General features: G+C 40.2%; 1 protein-coding gene across 1 annotated transcript; it reads right to left on the bottom strand.

The window, feature by feature from the left end:
* Positions 1-2,882: 2,882 nt before the first annotated feature.
* LOC145876297 (uncharacterized) lies at positions 2,883-17,885 on the bottom strand. The gene is made up of 2 exons (XM_082972088.1): positions 17,850-17,885; positions 2,883-4,872 (listed from the first exon to the last, which is right to left on the bottom strand). Exons 1-2 carry the CDS (start codon positions 17,883-17,885, stop codon positions 4,078-4,080), a joined length of 831 nt encoding a protein of 276 aa, XP_082828214.1. The 3' UTR covers positions 2,883-4,077.
* Between the last annotated feature and the right edge of the window lie 941 nt (positions 17,886-18,826).

Raw genomic sequence — 18,826 nt, 5'->3', positions numbered from 1 at the left:
TGGCTTGGCCAGCAGCATCAGGAAACTAGATGTAAAGACTCCTCCTGCAGACTTTATAGTTGGCTTGGCCAGCAGCATCAGGAAACTAGATGTAAAGACTCCTCCTGCAGACTTTATAGTTGGCTTGACCAGCAGCATCAGGAAACTAGATGTAAAGACTCCTCCTGCAGACTTTATAGTTGGCTTGGCCAGCAGCATCAGGAAACTAGATGTAAAGACTCCTCCTGCAGACTTTATAGTTGGCTTGGCCAGCAGCATCAGGAAACTAGATGTAAAGACTCCTACTGCAGACTTTATAGTTGGCTTGGCCAGGAGCATCAGGAAACTAGATGTAAAGACTCCTCCTGCAGACTTTATAGTTGGCTTGGCCAGCAGCATCAGGAAACTAGATGTAAAGACTCCTCCTGCAGACTTTATAGTTGGCTTGGCCAGCAGCATCAGGAAACTAGATGTAAAGACTCCTCCTGCAGACTTTATAGTTGGCTTGGCCAGCAGCATCAGGAAACTAGATGTAAAGACTCCTCCTGCAGACTTTATAGTTGGCTTGGCCAGCAGCATCAGGAAACTAGATGTAAAGACTCCTCCTGCAGACTTTGTGAACTATTAAACACACAGTTGCTTCACTGGCACCGACACAAATCACCAGTTTCACAATGAAAGATTCCAGATGCCAAAAACCTCACAGTGATCAGAACTTGGAGAGAATTGGGTGAAGGCCTTCCTCTTTGAGACAGAGAGGAAAGTCTAGGCTCAAGCAGAGATATGTGGGAAGGTGTTTCACCTGAGCTGGTCCAGGTTCTATTTAAGAGTTTCTGGCCCAGTGCTCCAATGCATTTTCTTTGTACATACGAAAGCGGCCTCAAAGTAATGTAATGGATTACTCCTATCCACAGGTACTGGTGTGGCTGGCCTCTGTAGTGCATGTTGGTCTTCATTTAGACATTCCACATCATCCAGGCTCCCTCACAAACAGCACTAAGTAGAAGTTAAACCTGCCTCTTTGAAAGATTCATTTAATCTTCCATTTAGTCCTGGAGTAGCTCTAATCCTCCCTCTTGCAATCGCCTTTGATTTGTCCAGAACAGTCTAAATCTACGACTATTTTAAGATAAGTCTGTGCAAGTCGCTTTGAGTTAAGACAGCTCAAACAAGCATTTTAGTCTGGGACTAAGCTTAAGCCTTCTATGTGAAACCGGCTCTGTGTTTTATATAATATGACTAAATGTGTTTCTGTGTTGCAGGGGCAGTCAAGAAATGGAACAGCAAGGCCACAGAACATGACATAAGCAGAGCTGTGGGAGACCACCTCAAGCCCCTGGTAGAGCCGGGGGTGGTGTTTACCACTCCACCACGCCTTCAGCAGGCTGGAAAAGTGGGATTGATACTGTTTTTCATACTAAGAGGGACCAAGAGTTTGTTGATTGGTCAGTCATTGGGTTCATTTGTTGAAATCAAATTAAGTTTTATGCAACACAATGGCTTCACAGGAAAAAATAAATAAAAATGAAAATATTTAGAACACAACAAACAGAAGACTAACAACTGAAAGACTAATGAACATTCTAAGGAAATGACATTGACTAAAATATTAATTGGATGCAACATCCAACCCAAAATATAACTTGTTTTTTAGGAGGGGTTCTGAAAGACACTATGGGGGTGTCCACTGAAAGTTGACTAGTAACAACAACTGGGACCTAAAAGACACCCACCATGAGACCCACTAAATCTGCCCAAGAAGAGGAAAACAACATAAAAACCCACACCAAACTTAAAGACAGGAAGTAAACCAAAAAGGTGGAGCAACTAAAGGTGTTGACTCTCCACATGTATCAAGACAACTGGAGCACTGGGCCAGACACTCTTAAATAGAACCTGGACCAGCTCAGGTGAAACACCTTCCCACTAACGAGATGGACAAGCCAGCACAGGTGGAACACATACTGACTAACGAGGTGACACCAATCAGTGCGTCCTACGTGCTAACGAGCTAGACGTGCTGACGGAGCTAGACGGGCTAACGGGCTAGACGTGCTAACGAGCTAGACGTGCTGACGAGCTAGACGTGCTAACGAGCTAGACCCGCTAACGAGCTAGACGCGCTGACGGAGCTAGACGTGCTAACGAGCCAGACGTGCTAACGAGCTAGACGTGCTAACGGGCCATACGTGCTAACGAGCTAAAGTCCAACCTCAAAACATAAATGGAAAAACCAAAGCCTGTAACACCTTAAGACAACAAATATATCCTATATTTTTGTTGGACAAGTTTGCTCACCACCAACAGAAAACAACTTCCATTTCATATTAAAATCAACTAAAATGCTTCACCTCCTGTCAACAATTAAAAACAAGAAAAACACACGTATTTCTAAATAATAATATACAATTGAAATATTTTTTTCTCCTTTTTCTCTTCTTTCTATAGAATCCTAAAACTCACTAGCTTCTAGAACTCTCGTCTTCCTAAAACTCACTAGCTTCTAGAACTCTCGTCTTCCTAAAACTCACTAGCTTCTAGAACTCTCGTCTTCCTAAAACTCACTAGCTTCTAGAACTCTCGTCTTCCTAAAACTCACTAGCTTCTAGAACTCTGGTCCACTTGGAACGAGCCCAAACAAAACTCATCTCCAATATGGAAAAAGTCCAAATAAATTGTGATCAAATGTACACCCCTTGGTTAATATGTATTGGCAATAATTAACTTAATGGTGAGGCATGGAATAATAAAACGTATATTTTGTCAGGCTGAATGTTTGAAATATGAGGTGATGTGAGACATGATTCTTCAGTAGTGGAATAAAGACAATTAACGCTTGAATGTTGTGAAGAAATACTGGATTGATGTAGGATTGTTAATAAAATTGATTACAGACCAAATGATTATACTGCGTCCATGTGTATTTATTTCTTTATTTTAACCTTCATTTAACAGTAACCGAAAGGTTGCTGGATTGAATCGCGAGCTGACAAGGTAAATCTGTCGTTCTGCACCTGAACATGGCAGTTAACCCTCTGTTCCCCGGTAGGCAATAATTGTCAATAAGTCAGTTATTAACAAATTCTGATTTACAATGACGGCCCAACGCTCTAACCACTAGGCTACCTGCAACTAAAGTTGAAATGAAGTTTTTTTCAAGTCACTGAAAAAACGGGGCATAGTCTTCTTTTCAATTACATGTTGCTAGGTGGGATAGCCCCGATGTCAAAACACAGTTTTAACGTGTCCAAATCAATAACCAATAAGCAGAAACAGTTTGTGATAAATTGAAAACCTAAACATAAAATGTGCTATATACACAAACATCTGCCACAATAATCATATTACTTGTAATTTTTAAAACAAGCACCTTATAAACTGCACAAGCACCAAAACAGCTGTTGTTTTGACAAGTAGCAATAAATCACTGATATCAATTAGGGGTGAAATCAGGTTGTACATGATGTTGAAACTAACACAACTAAAAAAACACATGGAAATGGGAGATATATTTTACCTCACTGATTAGAGGACAACCTGCAGAAGACAGTCAGCTACATTTTGGAGTGATGCATTTAAATGTAGGGGTCGCTAAACAAAGGAACTTATTTGTCATCACTCATCGATATCATGTTGAAATCAATTATGCAAGAGGAGGGACATGAGGTTGCACATCCTGTTAAAACGAACAGCTGAAAAACCACATGGAATCTGGGAGTAATGTGTACATCCCTGGTCAGAGGACAACTTGTAGAAAGCTGCTAGCTACATTTTGAAGTGTTGCATTTTGATTCAAGTGGGTCACCAACGTGGTAAGTGTAACACAACTCTTTTTTTGTTAGTCATTTTTTGTTAAATCACATAAATAGTAACTCTTCCAATTCGGAGCCTGGATTTCCCCCTGAGGCTAATATCCATATCATGTTGAAATCAATAGAACAGGGGACAAACGTTTAGGGTTCTACATTGTGACATCATTAAAATACTCCTTCTACAATGTTAAAACTTTCTACATTGTGACATTAATTCATTGATATCATGAAACAACTTCTTCATGTATGTATTTTCTGATATTTGATCAGAGATTTTTTTATCAGATTATCTCTGGTCACAGGTATGAGGTTTCTCTCCTGTGTGTGTTCTCTGGTGTTTAGTCAGACCACCAGACTCAGTAAAACTCTTCCCACACTGACCACTGCTATATAGTTTCTCTCCTGTGTGCGTTCTCTGATGTAAAGTCAGATGGTCAGATCTAGTAAAACTCTTCCCACATTGATTACAGCTATAAGATTTCTCTCCTGTGTGTATTCTCTGGTGCACTGTCAGATAGCTAGATTGACTAAAACTCTTCCCACATTGACCACAGCTATAAGATTTCTCTCCTGTGTGTATTCTCTGGTGTAGAGTAAGATAGGTAGATGCTGCAAAACCCTTCCCACATTGACAACAGCTATATGGTTTCTCTCCTGTGTGCGTTCTCTGGTGTAAAGTCAGATGGTCAGATCTAGTAAAACTCTTCCCACATTGATCACAGCTATAAGGTTTCTCTCCTGTGTGCGTTCTCTGGTGTAAAGTCAGCTGGCCAGATGTAGTAAAACTCTTCCCACATTGATTACAGCTATAAGATTTCTCTCCTGTGTGTATTCTCTGGTGCACTGTCAGATGGCCAGATTGACTAAAACTCTTCCCACATTGACCACAGCTATAAGATTTCTCTCTGGTGTAGAGTAAGATAGGTAGATGCTGCAAAACCCTTCCCACATTGACCACAGCTATACGGTTTCTCTCCTGTGTGTATTTTCTGGTGTAGAGTAATATTGCTAGATGCAGCAAAACCCTTCCCACATTGACCACAGATATAAGGTTTCTCTCCTGTGTGTATTCTCTGGTGCACTGTCAGAGATGTAGATTGAACAAAACTCTTCCCACATTGAGTACAGCTATAAGGTCTCTCTCCTGTGTGGATTCTCTGATGAATTTTAATGCCTGAGGAGGTGAACCTCTTCCCACAGTCAGAGCAGCAGTGAGATGTTTTCCCTGTGGTTCTCTGCAGGTGTTTATTGAGGTGTTCTGATCTGGAGAGACTCTTCTCTGCCTCTTCAGCATCAAGATGTTGTTGAGACTCCCCAGAGGATCCACAACTGTCCCGCCTCTCTCCTGTGTGAACAACAAAGACAGACAGATGGTTAAAGGCCCACAACAGCGGTAATCCACTGTAAAAGGTGATGCCAACAGCGGAGCCATGATGTTGGACAACAATTGACGTCTGTAATGAATGTTAAAATTATTTGATATTTGCCTTAAAATGAGCTAGAATAGTCATATTTTGTCTTGTTTTCACATTAGTAGTAAAATCGATGATGGTAGGCTAGAAATAAGATAAAGTTATTGAAACTCGAAGCAGTGTGCCAGACGACTTTTGGTCTCCAATATAGGCCCCTTTCTGTATTTGCTAAAATTGCGGCACGAGGGCGATGCACACACAATTTGATTGCATAAACTCCTCCCTGCTAATGAGGAAACCGCTAGTTATGGATGTAGTATATCTGGTAATGAGGAAACCACTAGTTATGGATGTAGTATATCTAGTAATGAGGAAACCACTAGTTATGGATGTAGAATATCTGGTAATGAGGAAACCACTAGTTATGGATGTAGTATATCTGGTAATGAGGAAACCACTAGTTATGGATGTAGTATATCTGGTAATGAGGAAACCACTAGTTATGGATGTAGTATATCTGGTAATGAGGAAATCACTAGTTATGGATGTAGTATATCTGGTAATGAGGAAACCACTAGTTATGGATGTAGTATATCTGGTAATGAGGAAACCACTAGTTATGGATGTAGTATATCTGGTAATGAGGAAACCACTAGTTATGGATGTAGTATATCTGGTAATGAGGAAACCACTAGTTATGGATGTAGTATATCTGGTAATGAGGAAACCACTAGTTATGGATGTAGTATATCTGGTAATGAGGAAACCACTAGTTATGGATGTAGTATATCTGCTAATGAGGAAACCACTAGTTATGGATGTAGTATATCTGGTAATGAGGAAACCACTAGTTATGGATGTAGTATATCTGCTAATGAGGAAACCACTAGTTATGGATGTAGTATATCTGGTAATGAGGAAACCACTAGTTATGGATGTAGTATATCTGGTAATGAGGAAACCACTAGTTATGGATGTAGTATATCTGGTAATGAGGAAACCACTAGTTATGGATGTAGTATATCTGAAATGGTGAGCAAAGATTTTAGTTTTTCACAATGTATTCTGAATGTGAATGGGGGAAAACTCAGGGGAGTAACCTCCATTACCAGGTTGCTTATGAGTTCATTTCACACTACTTTGGATTATAATTGTAAGGCTTGTTTGAATTTCCTGCTTAATATAATGTTTGTGTCGTCATCGCAAATCAACCGCTTTGTACTTAAAAAACACTTCAACCAGTAAAATGCTCTTTGGCTTTTCCATCAGCCTGACAATGAGGGGTTGTACACTGTTTGCCAAATTGGCCCATAACTTCACCTAACAACAATCATACCTATGTAATGAACGAAGCACTTTGGTTGTTGTTGCATGACATACATAGTGTCCTCTAGGACCCATAACAATAACATAGACCTACTGTAGGACCCATAACTTCCCCTAACAATAACAGAACTACTGTTGGACCCATAACTTCACCTAACAATAACATAGACCTACTGTAGGACCCATAACTTCACCTAACAACAACATAGACCTACTGTAGGACCCATAACTTCACCTAACAACAACATAGACCTACTGTAGGACCCATAACTTCACCTAACAACAACATAGACCTACTGTAGGACCCATAACTTCACCTAACAACAACATAGACCTACTGTAGGACCCATAACTTCACCTAACAACAACATAGACCTACTGTAGGACCCATAACTTCACCTAACAACAACATAGACCTACTGTAGGACCCATAACTTCACCTAACAACAACATAGACCTACTGTAGGACCCATAACTTCACCTAACAACAACATAGACCTACTGTAGGACCCATAACTTCACCTAACAACAACATAGACCTACTGTTGGGCCCATAACAACAAATATAGGAAAATAGCTCTGTGTGTTGAACAATAGCCTATCCATCAAGGAACATTTCTCTACACATTATGAGCAAAGTAGGGATGTTGGATCCAACGTGGAGCGTATCTCTGTGTCCAAACAGACTAACGAGACCCTACTGTAAATCAACCAGACAATAACACATTATAAACATCCATTTGTTAGGGATGTTGGATCCAACATGGAGAACGGCATAACTGTCTTTACCAGAGTAATGAATGAAGAAGCACTTTGGTTGTTGTTGCATGTTGTGGCTTCTGTCATGTGACTGTCATTCAGAAAATGATTTCCTGGATCAGCTGATGATAGTTGAACATGTGACTGTAACTAAACAGCTACAGTATTAAGAATGATGTGTAATTATTGAAGAACTGCGTTAATGACCGTATCCATTTGGGTGTTGTCAATAAAGTTAAGGTGACTCTCGGTTAGAACCATTGGATTTAGTAAACTCTGAAATGATTTAGGATTTCTGTGCCCATGAAAACTGTTTCCCCAGCGTAACATAAGGAGACACTAAATGTTACGTAGGTAGAGAGCATTTCAGAGATCTGAATACAAAAAACTGTCCTAACAGGACAATAACCTAAACCACAAGGCCAAATCTACACTGGAGGAGCTTACCAAGATGACATTGAATGTTCCTGAGTGGCCTAGTTACAGTTTGGACTTAAATCATCTTGAAAGTCTATAGCAAGACTTGAAAACAGCTTTCTAGCAATGATCAACAACCAACTTGACAGAACAGGAAGGATTTTAAAAAGAATAATGAATATTCACATGAAGATCAGTCTCCTATTGGATGACATCACGACTTCCCATCAAGCCAACTCCTTGAAGGCCTTACTATGACATCACTCACTCCTTCTAGTTTGCAGTTGTTAAAAAAAACACTATTTTGCTCAAAACATTTATTTGTTTCCCATTAGTGTGTTTATACTTTACTGTATTTATATATCACTTTTCAACAGGAAAAGTTTAAAAATCCCTGGAGGACGTCATGAACAATTCATACAGTACAAAAACATATTTGAGTGTAGAATGCCCTTTTAAAAATCACACATTAGTTCAACAACTGCAGAGTTTGTGTCCCTGTTTTATAAGATAGTACTCACTGTATTTACTGGTGTTAATCAGATCAATGTCCCTGTTTTATTAGATAGTAATCACTGTATTTACTGGTGTTAATCAGATCAATGTCCCTGTTTTATTAGATAGTACTCACTGTATTTACTGGTGTTAATCAGATCAATGTCCCTGTTTTATTAGATAGTACTCACTGTATTTACTGGTGTTAATCAGATCAATGTCCCTGTTTTATTAGATAGTACTCACTGTATTTACTGGTGTTAATCAGATCAATGTCCCTGTTTTATTAGATAGTACTCACTGTATTTACTGGTGTTAATCAGATCAATGTCCCTGTTTTATTAGATAGTACTCACTGTATTTACTGGTGTTAATCAGATCAATGTCCCTGTTTTATTAGATAGTACTCACTGTATTTACTGGTGTTAATCAGATCAATGTCCCTGTTTTATTAGATAGTACTCACTGTATTTACTGGTGTTAACCAGATCAATGTCCCTGTTTTATTAGATAGTACTCACTGTATTTACTAGTGTTAATCAGTTCTCCAGTCTTCTCTTCTTCGTCCTCCTCTAATGTGACAGTAATCTCCCCCTCTTCATCTTTCACTCCAAAAACTGCATCTTCCTCCTTTTCTTTCACAATAACATCCTCCTCCTCTTTCACTCTGAACGCGTCTTCCTCTTCTTTCACTGTAACGTCTTTCTCTTCTTTTTTCACGGTAACAGCCTCACCCTCTACTTGTTTTTGTATTGTAACAGCCTCCTCTTCCTCCTCCTCTTTCACGAGAGCTTCTTTCTCCGTCCAGCAGACCTCTTCTTTAGCAGGAGGAGAGTAGCTTAGTGAACTCATGGTCGGGGATGTTAGCTAGCTAGGCTAGTGCTAACTTAACCAGCCAGCTAGTTGACTTACAACGTAAATATTAAATTAAATGGGGTAGCTAGTTGTTTCCACATAAGTATGTTTAAAGCAAAGTGACAAATAAACCACGAAATTGTCTAAAGAACTTGAATGTTCCGACTTTGTCGGCTAGCGAGCTACGGAGGTGGCTGCAGTTGTTGAAGAAGCGTTCCGTCCACTAGATTATACGTCACACTAGAAACATCGCCTGAAAGACACATATCCCCATCTGCTGTCTGGAGGGAGGAAACGCAGTTGAGGAGGGAAAACTATTTTTATTCTTCATTGAATTATAATATTATAAAGCAGTTTAGGGAAACGTTTTTTTCTCTCCATTAAATATTAATATTATATCAACACGTACAAAAAGCAACAAGTGCTGTTTGATTAATTCCGTTTTTTATGAGAATTTAAAACAAACTCTACATCTACTCCACTGTATTTACTGGTGTTAATCAGATCAATGTCCCTGTTTTATTAGATGGTACTCACTGTATTTACTGGTGTTAATCAGATCAATGTCCCTGTTTGACTCAGTCAAAAAACAAGATATCAAAATAAGCACCTAGTTATTAATACCCTTGATAAAGATGAGCAAAAATGTATAAAATAAATCAACTTTAACCACTACCAGGATATTTTAGCCCAAAACCTGGTTACCTCTCTGCTAGGAGGCTGAAACTTGGCCATAAGGGGATCTTCCAGCAAAACAAAGAAACTGTAAATTGGGCACAAAATCAAAAATGTTCTATGGCCAACTCAGTCTTCGGACTTGAACTCCATTGAAAACCTGTGGTTTGAATTGAACAGGGCAGTCCATAAGACAGACTAAATAAATCAAGGACATGGAGAGATTCTGTATGGAGGAAGGGTCTAAGATCCCACCCAATGTGTTCTCTAATCTCATAAAACATTTCAGTGTCATTATCCTCCCAAGGGGAGAGTGCTGGAGTATTGAAAACATGGGTAGCAATAATTCAGACCCCTGCCTTTTGAGAATTACATGTTAAACTAAATCTCTTTCTCTGAGCAATTGTATTAGTATAAAATAATATAATTTCCCTTTTTTTTGGTGTAACAATACATCATGTAGATGTATATAATGAACAGACTAGGTCTATACTGCTCCTACATGGTGTAACAATACATCATGTAGATGTACAGTGGGGGGAAAAAGTATTTGATCCCCTGCTGATTTTGTACATTTGCCCACTGACAAAGAAAGGATCAGTCTATAATTTTAATGGTTTATTTGAGCAGTGAGAGACAGAATAACAACAACAAAAAATCCAGAAAATTGCATGTCAAAAATGTTATAAATTGATTTGCATTTTAGTGAGGGAAATAAGTATTTGACCCCCTCTCAATCAGAAAGATTTCTGGCTCCCAGGTGTCTTTTATACAGGTAACGAGCTGAGATTAGGAGCACACTCTTAAAGGGAGTGCTCCTAACTGTAAAGGGATAATTCCAGTACAGTACATGTGTAAAGGGTGTAGAGGGATAATCCCAGTGCAGTACATGTGTAAAAGGATAATTCCAGTACAGTACATGTGTAAAAGGATAATTCCAGTACAGTACATGTGTAAAGGGTGTAAAGGGATAATTCCAGTGCAGTACATGTGTAAAGGGTGTTGAGGGATTATTCCAGTGCAGTACATGTGTAAAGGGTGTAGAGGGATAATCCCAGTACAGTACATGTGTAGAGGGTGTAGAGGGATAATCCCAGTGCAGTACATGTGTAAAGGGTGTTGAGGGATAATTCCAGTGCAGTACATGTGTAAAGGGTGTAGAGGGATAATCCCAGTGCAGTACATGTGTAAAGGGTGTAGAGGGATAATCCCAGTGCAGTACATGTGTAAAGGGTGTAGAGGGATAATCCCAGTGCAGTACATGTGTAAAGGGTGTTGAGGGATATTTCCAGTACAGTACATGTGTAAAGGGTGTAGAGGGATAATTCCAGTGCAGTACATGTGTAGAGGGATAATCCCAGTGCAGTACATGTGTAAAGGGTGTTGAGGGATAATCCCAGTGCAGTACATGTGTAAAGGGTGTTGAGGGATATTTCCAGTACAGTACATGTGTAAAGGGTGTAAAGGGATAATTCCAGTGCAGTACATGTGTAAAGGGTGTTGAGGGATAATTCCAGTGCAGTACATGTGTAAAGGGTGTTGAGGGATAATCCCAGTGCAGTACATGTGTAAAGGGTGTTGAGGGATAATCCCAGTGCAGTACATGTGTAAAGGGTGTAAAGGGATAATTCCAGTGCAGTACATGTGTAAATGGTGTAGAGGGATAATCCCAGTGCAGTACATGTGTAAAGGGTGTTGAGGGATAATCCCAGTGCAGTACATGTGTAAAGGGTGTAGAGGGATTATTCCAGTACAGTACATGTGTAAAGGGTGTAAAGGGATAATCCCAGTGCACTGGTTATTGACTGCAGACTTAAAATGCTGAAAACAGGTCCCTAGTGGAATGACAACAACATGGCTGCTTGTTAAAGAAGAGATGGAGAGAGAGACAGAGATAATCATATACATTGCACATGGACCGTAAGAAATCCTGAATGTATTGAAATGCCTGGGCTCGCAGGGGATGTGTTAATTCATAACCCATCATGTATACCTGTTAATTCATAACCCATCATTTATAACCCATCATTTATACCTGTTAATTCATAACCCATCATTTATACCTGTTAATTCATAACCCATCATTTATACCTGTTAGTTCATAACCCATCATTTATACCTGTTAATTCATAACCCATCATTTATACCTGTTAATTCATAACCCATCATTTATACCTGTTAATTCATAACCCATCATTTATACCTGTTAATTCATAACCCATCATTTATACCTGTTAGTTCATAACCCATCATTCATAACCCATCATTTATACCTGTTAGTTCATAACCCATCATTTATACCTGTTAATTCATAACCCATCATTTATACCTGTTAGTTCATAATCCATCATTTATACCTGTTAATTCAGGGGCGGTTCAGGCAGGCTGGCACGCTCCCTGACCTAACTTGGCAGGAACTAATGGGGATCCATAATAAACCCCAGGAAGAGTAGCTGCTGCCTTGACAGGAACTAATGGGGATCCATAATCAATACAAATACTTGTATCAATATATTTGTGTCTCTTTACTCTTGGATTCTAAAATGCTAATTAGCATCAAAGTAGACGACATGCAAGACTACAAATCCCTGCGAGCTCCTGCATGTCATCTCTAGCCAACACCTTTCACAGAACAGTTCACTGAATTGTCCATTGAAATACATTTTGACACTTTAATCATTGCTACATTAAGGCCTGATTGGTGGAGTGCTGCAGAGATGGTTGTCCTTCTGGAAGGTTCTCCCATCTCCACAAAGGAACTCTGGAGCTCTGTCAGAGTGAACATCGGGTTCTTGTTCACCTCCCTGACCAAGGCCCTTCTCTCACGATTTCTCAGTTTGGCCAGGCGGCCAGCTCTAGGAAGAGTCTTGGTGGTTCCAAACTTCTTCCATTTAAGAATGATGGAGGCCACTGTGTTCAAGGGGACCTTCAATGCTGAAGATATTTTTTGGTTCCTTTCCCCAGATCTGTGCCTCGACACTATCCTGTCTCAGAGCTATATGGACAATTCCTTGACCTCATGGCTTGGTTTTTGCTCTGACATGCACTGTAATCTGTGGGACCTTATATAGACAGGTGTGTGCCTTTCCAAATCATGTCTAATCAATTGAATTTACCACAAGTGGACTCCAATCAAGTTGTAGAAACATCTCAAGGATGATCAATGGAATCAGGATGCATCTGAGCTCAATTTCGAGTCTCATACCTAAGTAAATACAAGTAAATACATTTGCAAAAATCTCTAAAAACCTGTTTTCACTTTGTCATTATGGGGTATTGTGATGACATTATGGGCTATTGTGATGTCATTATGGGGTATTGTGATGTCATTATGGGTTATTGTGTGTAGATTGATGAGGGGGAAAAAATATTAAATTTTAGAATAAGGCTGTAACGTAACAAAATATGGAAAATGTGAAGGGGTCTGAATAATTTACTTTTCTACCGCAGTTTTGTACATGATCAAATCAAATGAAAGTTTATACACTGTCATGTGATACGTGATATAGAAAAGTCCAATCTTAGGAGAGTACATGGGAGGCACTATACTGTGTATCTGCAGGTGTCTATCTGGTCAAAACCACTGATACAGGAGCCCCTCCACCCTCTGGTGGGATGGATCATGTCTACAGAGAAACCTAGATTCAAATACTTAGATGTGTGTGTATTGGGTCTATGTTGTGAAATTGTTAGATTTTACTTGTTAGATATTACATTTACATTTACATTTACATTTTAGTCATTTAGCAGACGCTCTTATCCAGAGCGACTTACAGTAGTGAATGCATACATTTCAATTCATTAGGAACATACCCGGCCAAAAAGAAAGAAATAGACAACATAGAATGCCCACCCCACATCACACCCTGACCTAACCAAATAGAGAAATAAAACGGCTCTCTAAGGTCAAGGCGTGACAGCTGGCAGGATATATGATCTATTTATCACATGATCTAATCCATGATGCTTCTTCCCTTTAAAATTCCACTGGATTCAATTAAATCTAATTTTATTGGTTGCATACACGTATTTAGCAAATGTTACTGCGGGTGTAGCGTAGCAAAATCCTTGTAAATGAGTAAATGAGTTGTAATGTGATCAGATCAGGGACTGCACATGTCTCATATAAGGCTGTCAGCTGTCTAATTCTTTAATCTGGTTAGTACCTTATTCAGGCAGGTCACCCATGATACTGGTAGGGCATTGTGGAAGGGGATGGGGATGGGCGTAAGCATCTAGCTCTGGTTCAAAAGGTTGCATGTTTGAATCTAGCGATAGAAAGTTGTTTTTGATATTTTTGTTTTAAGCCAACCCCAAACCTTAACCCTTATCTTAACCATTCGGAGTTAATGCCTAAACTTAATCTTAAACACTTTGAAATTTAACGCTTGGAACAAGTTCGAAATTTGACATTTGAGAAACATGGATGAACGTCAAATTCTAACATGAGACTGTGATAGCGTGTTGCCTTATTACCTTAGTAACTTGTTGAACTACTGTCAACAAAGTCAGATATTTTCTGAGTGAGAATGATTGCACCAGAGCTGAAAGACAGGAGCAAACATATTGTCTGTTTCTTTTGCTGCTGCAGGCTACAGACAAGTGAGTGTCAGTAACCATAGAGCCAGTTTATCTTTGAACACTGACTTTCAGCTGCCACCTTGTGGCATAATTAATGAACACCACACTGTTTCTAAATGTAATTATAAACTGGGTGGTTCGAGCCCTGAATGCTGATTGGCTGACAGCCGTGGTATATCAGATCGTTTTTACTGCACTAATTACGTTGGTAACCAGTTTGCAATAGCAGTAAGGCACCTTCGGGATTTGTGATATATGGCCAATATACCCTGGCTAAGGGCCGTGTCCCAGCACTCTGCGTTGCGTGACGCATAAGAACAGCCCTTAGCCGTGGTATATTGGCCATATACCACACCACCCCAGGCCTTATTGCTTAAATATACCAGTACACTACTTTTGACCATGGCCCATAGGGCTCTCAAGTAGTGCACTGTGTAGGGAACATGTTGCCATTCGGGATGTAGCCCTTAGCCATGCTGTTTCAATGCCCCTCAGCAGCCAGTGATAGCCAGTGCCAGCCATATTACTGCACCGTCTGAGATAGAAACACAAGCATTTCACTACACCTGCAATAATATCTGCTAAACACGTGTATGTGACCAATAAAATTTGATTTGATTTGAAATAAACGTCCTATTTATCAAAGGTGCTTTTGGCTGGAGTCAAAATGACTCCAAAGGATTTTAATTTGTTAAAAGTCAATTTTGACACAGAAACACTAAACCATGATTTAGATTTACTAACAACAAGTTGATTGACAAAGTCATGAAACATTTAATAGAATTGAATAAACCACATTTTGGCCATGATAAAAGATATGCCTCTGGGGTCAAAATGATCCATGTCAGAAGTATGGTTCAATGCAAATATGTAGTGGGTGTAAAGTTTGTTTTAAATTCTAACTCATTAAAAACGAATCAATCAACACATGCTTCTCTTTGAACGACTTAATATAATAATCAACTTTTATGAAATAAATGAAAGTACACATTTGGTTCCTCAACTGCGTTGCCCAGTCCAGTCAGCAGATGGCGATGTGCGTCTTTTAGGTTCAGGCGATGCTGCCAGTGTGACGTAGAATCTAGTGGACGGGACGCTCCTTCAACAACAACAGCTAGTCAGACACCTCGGTAGCTTTCTAGCAAACATAGCTACAACATTCACGCTCTTTACACTGTTTTGGTGTATATTAGTCGCTGTGTATTAAACACACTTCTGTCGTATGTACTTGTTGGCCCATTTAATTATATATTTACGTTGTTTGTCAGCTAGCTGGTTTGCTAAGTTAGCTTAGAACAAGGCTAGTCGCTAATGCTAGCTAGCTAGCTAACATCCCCGACCATGAGTTCACTAAGCTTCTCTCCTCCTGTTAAAGAAGAGGAGGTCTGCTGGATGGAGAAAGAAACTCTAGTGAAAGAGGAGGAGGAAGAGAAAGATGTTACAATACAAAAACAAGTAGAGGGTGAGGCTGTTACCGTGAAAGAAGAAGAGAAAGACGTTTCAGTGAAAGAAGAGGAAGACGCGTTCAGAGTGAAAGAGGAGGATGTTACAGTAAAAGAAGAGGCGGAAGAGAAAGAGGAGGATGCAGTTTTTGGAGTGAAAGAGGAAGAAGTGTCACATTGGAGGAAGAAGTGGAGGTTGGAGATCTGTTTAACACCAGTAAGTACCGTCTCTGCAGTCGTTGAACCAATATGCAGTAAAGGGGTTCTACACTTTAATGTTGTTCTGTAGGAATGGCTGAAGCTACACTGTAACGTGTAGAACATCAAGAGTGGACCATCAACAAAACGTTAACAATTGAACAAATGCATCCAATGACAATGCCTGAAATACTGTAGTCCTCAATATCTCCTATTAGATTAGCCCAAGATGTTCTCTTAAAGGGGCAATCAGCAGTTGTTACATCCATTTTGGGACTTATACATTAATGATATGTACCCATCTGTTTCCTGAATAAATCACTTAGAAATGCCTCATGAGCTTAGTTCAACTGTTGTACTCCATCAGAACCCAAAATATAAGCTTTTTATTACTCCAATGTTTGTCAGTAAATATTAACACACACTGTATATCCTCAAAACATGGTTAAAACTATAATGTTGATATCATGGATGGTTGCATTTCTCCAGCCCCATCCCTCAGCTTTTTACTGAAACGGGCAGGGAGTACGCTTTGTTATTGTTTCTACTGCTGATTGCTGCCCCCGTTACTCCTCAAGGTCCAAGGACTGTATGTTATTTTCAGAGGTAGACTGGCTCTGGCAGCATTCCATCTAAATGTGAATCGATTCTCAATTGCGATACTTTCAAGGAAAATAGGAATGTTTCTCGACTCATACCCTGACTTTAAAAAGGGATTTGGTGAGAATTAGCATAGGAACTGCGTGTCACAGCATGACAATGTGAACGCGATTGGTTGACAGTCTCTTGGACGGTCGTTATATACACTTTGACATTTTCTGGAATAGTTTTTATTTGAAAACGTTTTTGTTTACTTGCCTGCCTATTGAATTTGGAATGCACTGTACTGTTCATCTGAAACTCACTGAGATAATTCCTTTCATACAGCAGTAGCAATACAGGGACATAGACCTACTGTAGGACCCTGTATATGTTATGTTGTTGTTAGGTGAAGTTATGGGTCCTACAGTAGGTCTATGTTATTGTTAGGTGAAGTTATGGGTCCTACAGTAGGTCTATGTTATTGTTTGGTTAAGTTATGGGTCCTACTGTAGGTCTATGTTATTGTTAGGTGAAGTTATGGGTCCTACAGTAGGTCTATGTTATTGTTAGGTGAAGTTATGGGTCCTAGAGTAGGTCTATGTTGTTAGGTGAAGTTATGGGTCCTACAGTAGGTCTATGTTATTGTTAGGTGAAGTTATGGGTCCTACAGTAGGTCTATGTTGTTGTTAGGTGAAGTTATGGGTCCTACAGTAGGTCAATGTTATTGTTAGGTGAAGTTATGGGTCCTACAGTAGGTCAATGTTGTTGTTAGGTGAAGTTATGGGCCAATTTCGCCAACACTTAGTTTACTTAGTTTTTTCCCCCCAAGATGGCGTAGCAGTGCATACGTTTTTTATCATCCTCTCGTTTTCTTTTTTGTATTTTTTGTATATATTCCAATTGACTTTTCAATCTCTTTTTCTATTTTTAAATTAAATATATCTTCCGGTTACCCACCTCACTCAATGTGACACGGATCTGCTATTTTTCTGCTCTTTTTTTTTTTAGACCTTATAGCCAAAACATTCATCAGAGGCTAGCCAGCTAATTAGCTACTAGCTATTTAGTCATTGTTAGCCACTGCTAGCGGCCTTTACCCTCTGCTCAGGCACCAGACGTTTTTTTAGCCTGGATAATACCTGCCAGCCTCGGACTGTTTTTCTCCACTACAACGCCGGATTCCTGCCGTAAACCCTGGACCATTACCCCTGATCATCACAGCTAGCTAGCTGCCACTGAGTGACCCAGCCCCAAAAGCTAGCCCTGAGCCAGGCACATGACCCGGATTGCAAACGAATTTACCACAACTACAATACCTCTTTCGCCATCTGGCCCGGTCCCTTCGTCGACATGGCGCCCCGCCGTACCACCGCGACTGGTCCTCAACCGGCCTTTGCCGGACATTGGAGCAGATGCTTCCACTTACCCCGGCCTGCTAACTTTAAACGCTGTGTCTCCCGCTTGCTAGCATAGCAACGACTACCCCGCGGCTTCCCTGTTCCATCTATTGCTGTACACTGGACCCTATGATCACTTAGCTACATAGCTGATGCCTGCTGGACTGTTCATTTATCTCCACTTGGTTTACCTTTGTTTATCTGTTGGCCCTATTCCGAACTCAGGCCCTGTGTGTAGTTAATCGACCCTCTCTGCCCATTCATCGCCATTTTACCTGTTGTTGTTGTCTTAGCTGATGAACTGTTGTTGTCTTACCCGTTGTTGTCTTAGCTAGCTCTCCCAATCAACACCTGTGATTGCTTTATGCCTCGCTTTATGTCTCTCTCAAATGTCAATATGCCATGTATACTGTTGTTTAGGATAGTTATTGTTTTAGTTTACTGCGGAGCCCCTAGTCCCACTGTACATGCCTTAGATACCTCCTTTGTCCCACCTCCCACACATGCAGTGACCTCACCCAGTATAACCAGCATGTTCAGAGATGAAACCTCTCTTATCATCACTCAGTGCCTGGGCTCACCTCCAGTGCCTGGGCTCACCTCCACTGTACCCGCACCCCACCATACCCCTGTCTGTACATTATGCCTTGAATCTATTCTACCACACCCAGAAATCTGCTCCTTTTATTCTCTGTCCCCAACGCACTAGACGACCAGTTTTGATAGCCTTTAGCCGTACCCTCATCCTACTCCTCCTCTGTTCCTCGGGTGATGTGGAGGCTAACCCAAGCCCTGCGTGTCCCCAGGCACTCTCATTTGTTGACTTCTGTAATCGAAAAAGCCTTGGTTTCATGCATGTTAACATCAGAAGCCTCCTCCCTAAGTTTGTTTTATTC

This window comes from Salmo salar, unplaced genomic scaffold, assembly GCF_965601325.2.
Source record: "Salmo salar unplaced genomic scaffold, fSalSal1 ptg000566l, whole genome shotgun sequence".
NCBI classification, from domain to species: Eukaryota; Metazoa; Chordata; class Actinopteri; order Salmoniformes; family Salmonidae; genus Salmo; species Salmo salar.
The sequence above is the reverse complement of the archived record's forward strand: the minus strand, read 5'-3'. Positions and strand labels throughout refer to the sequence as shown.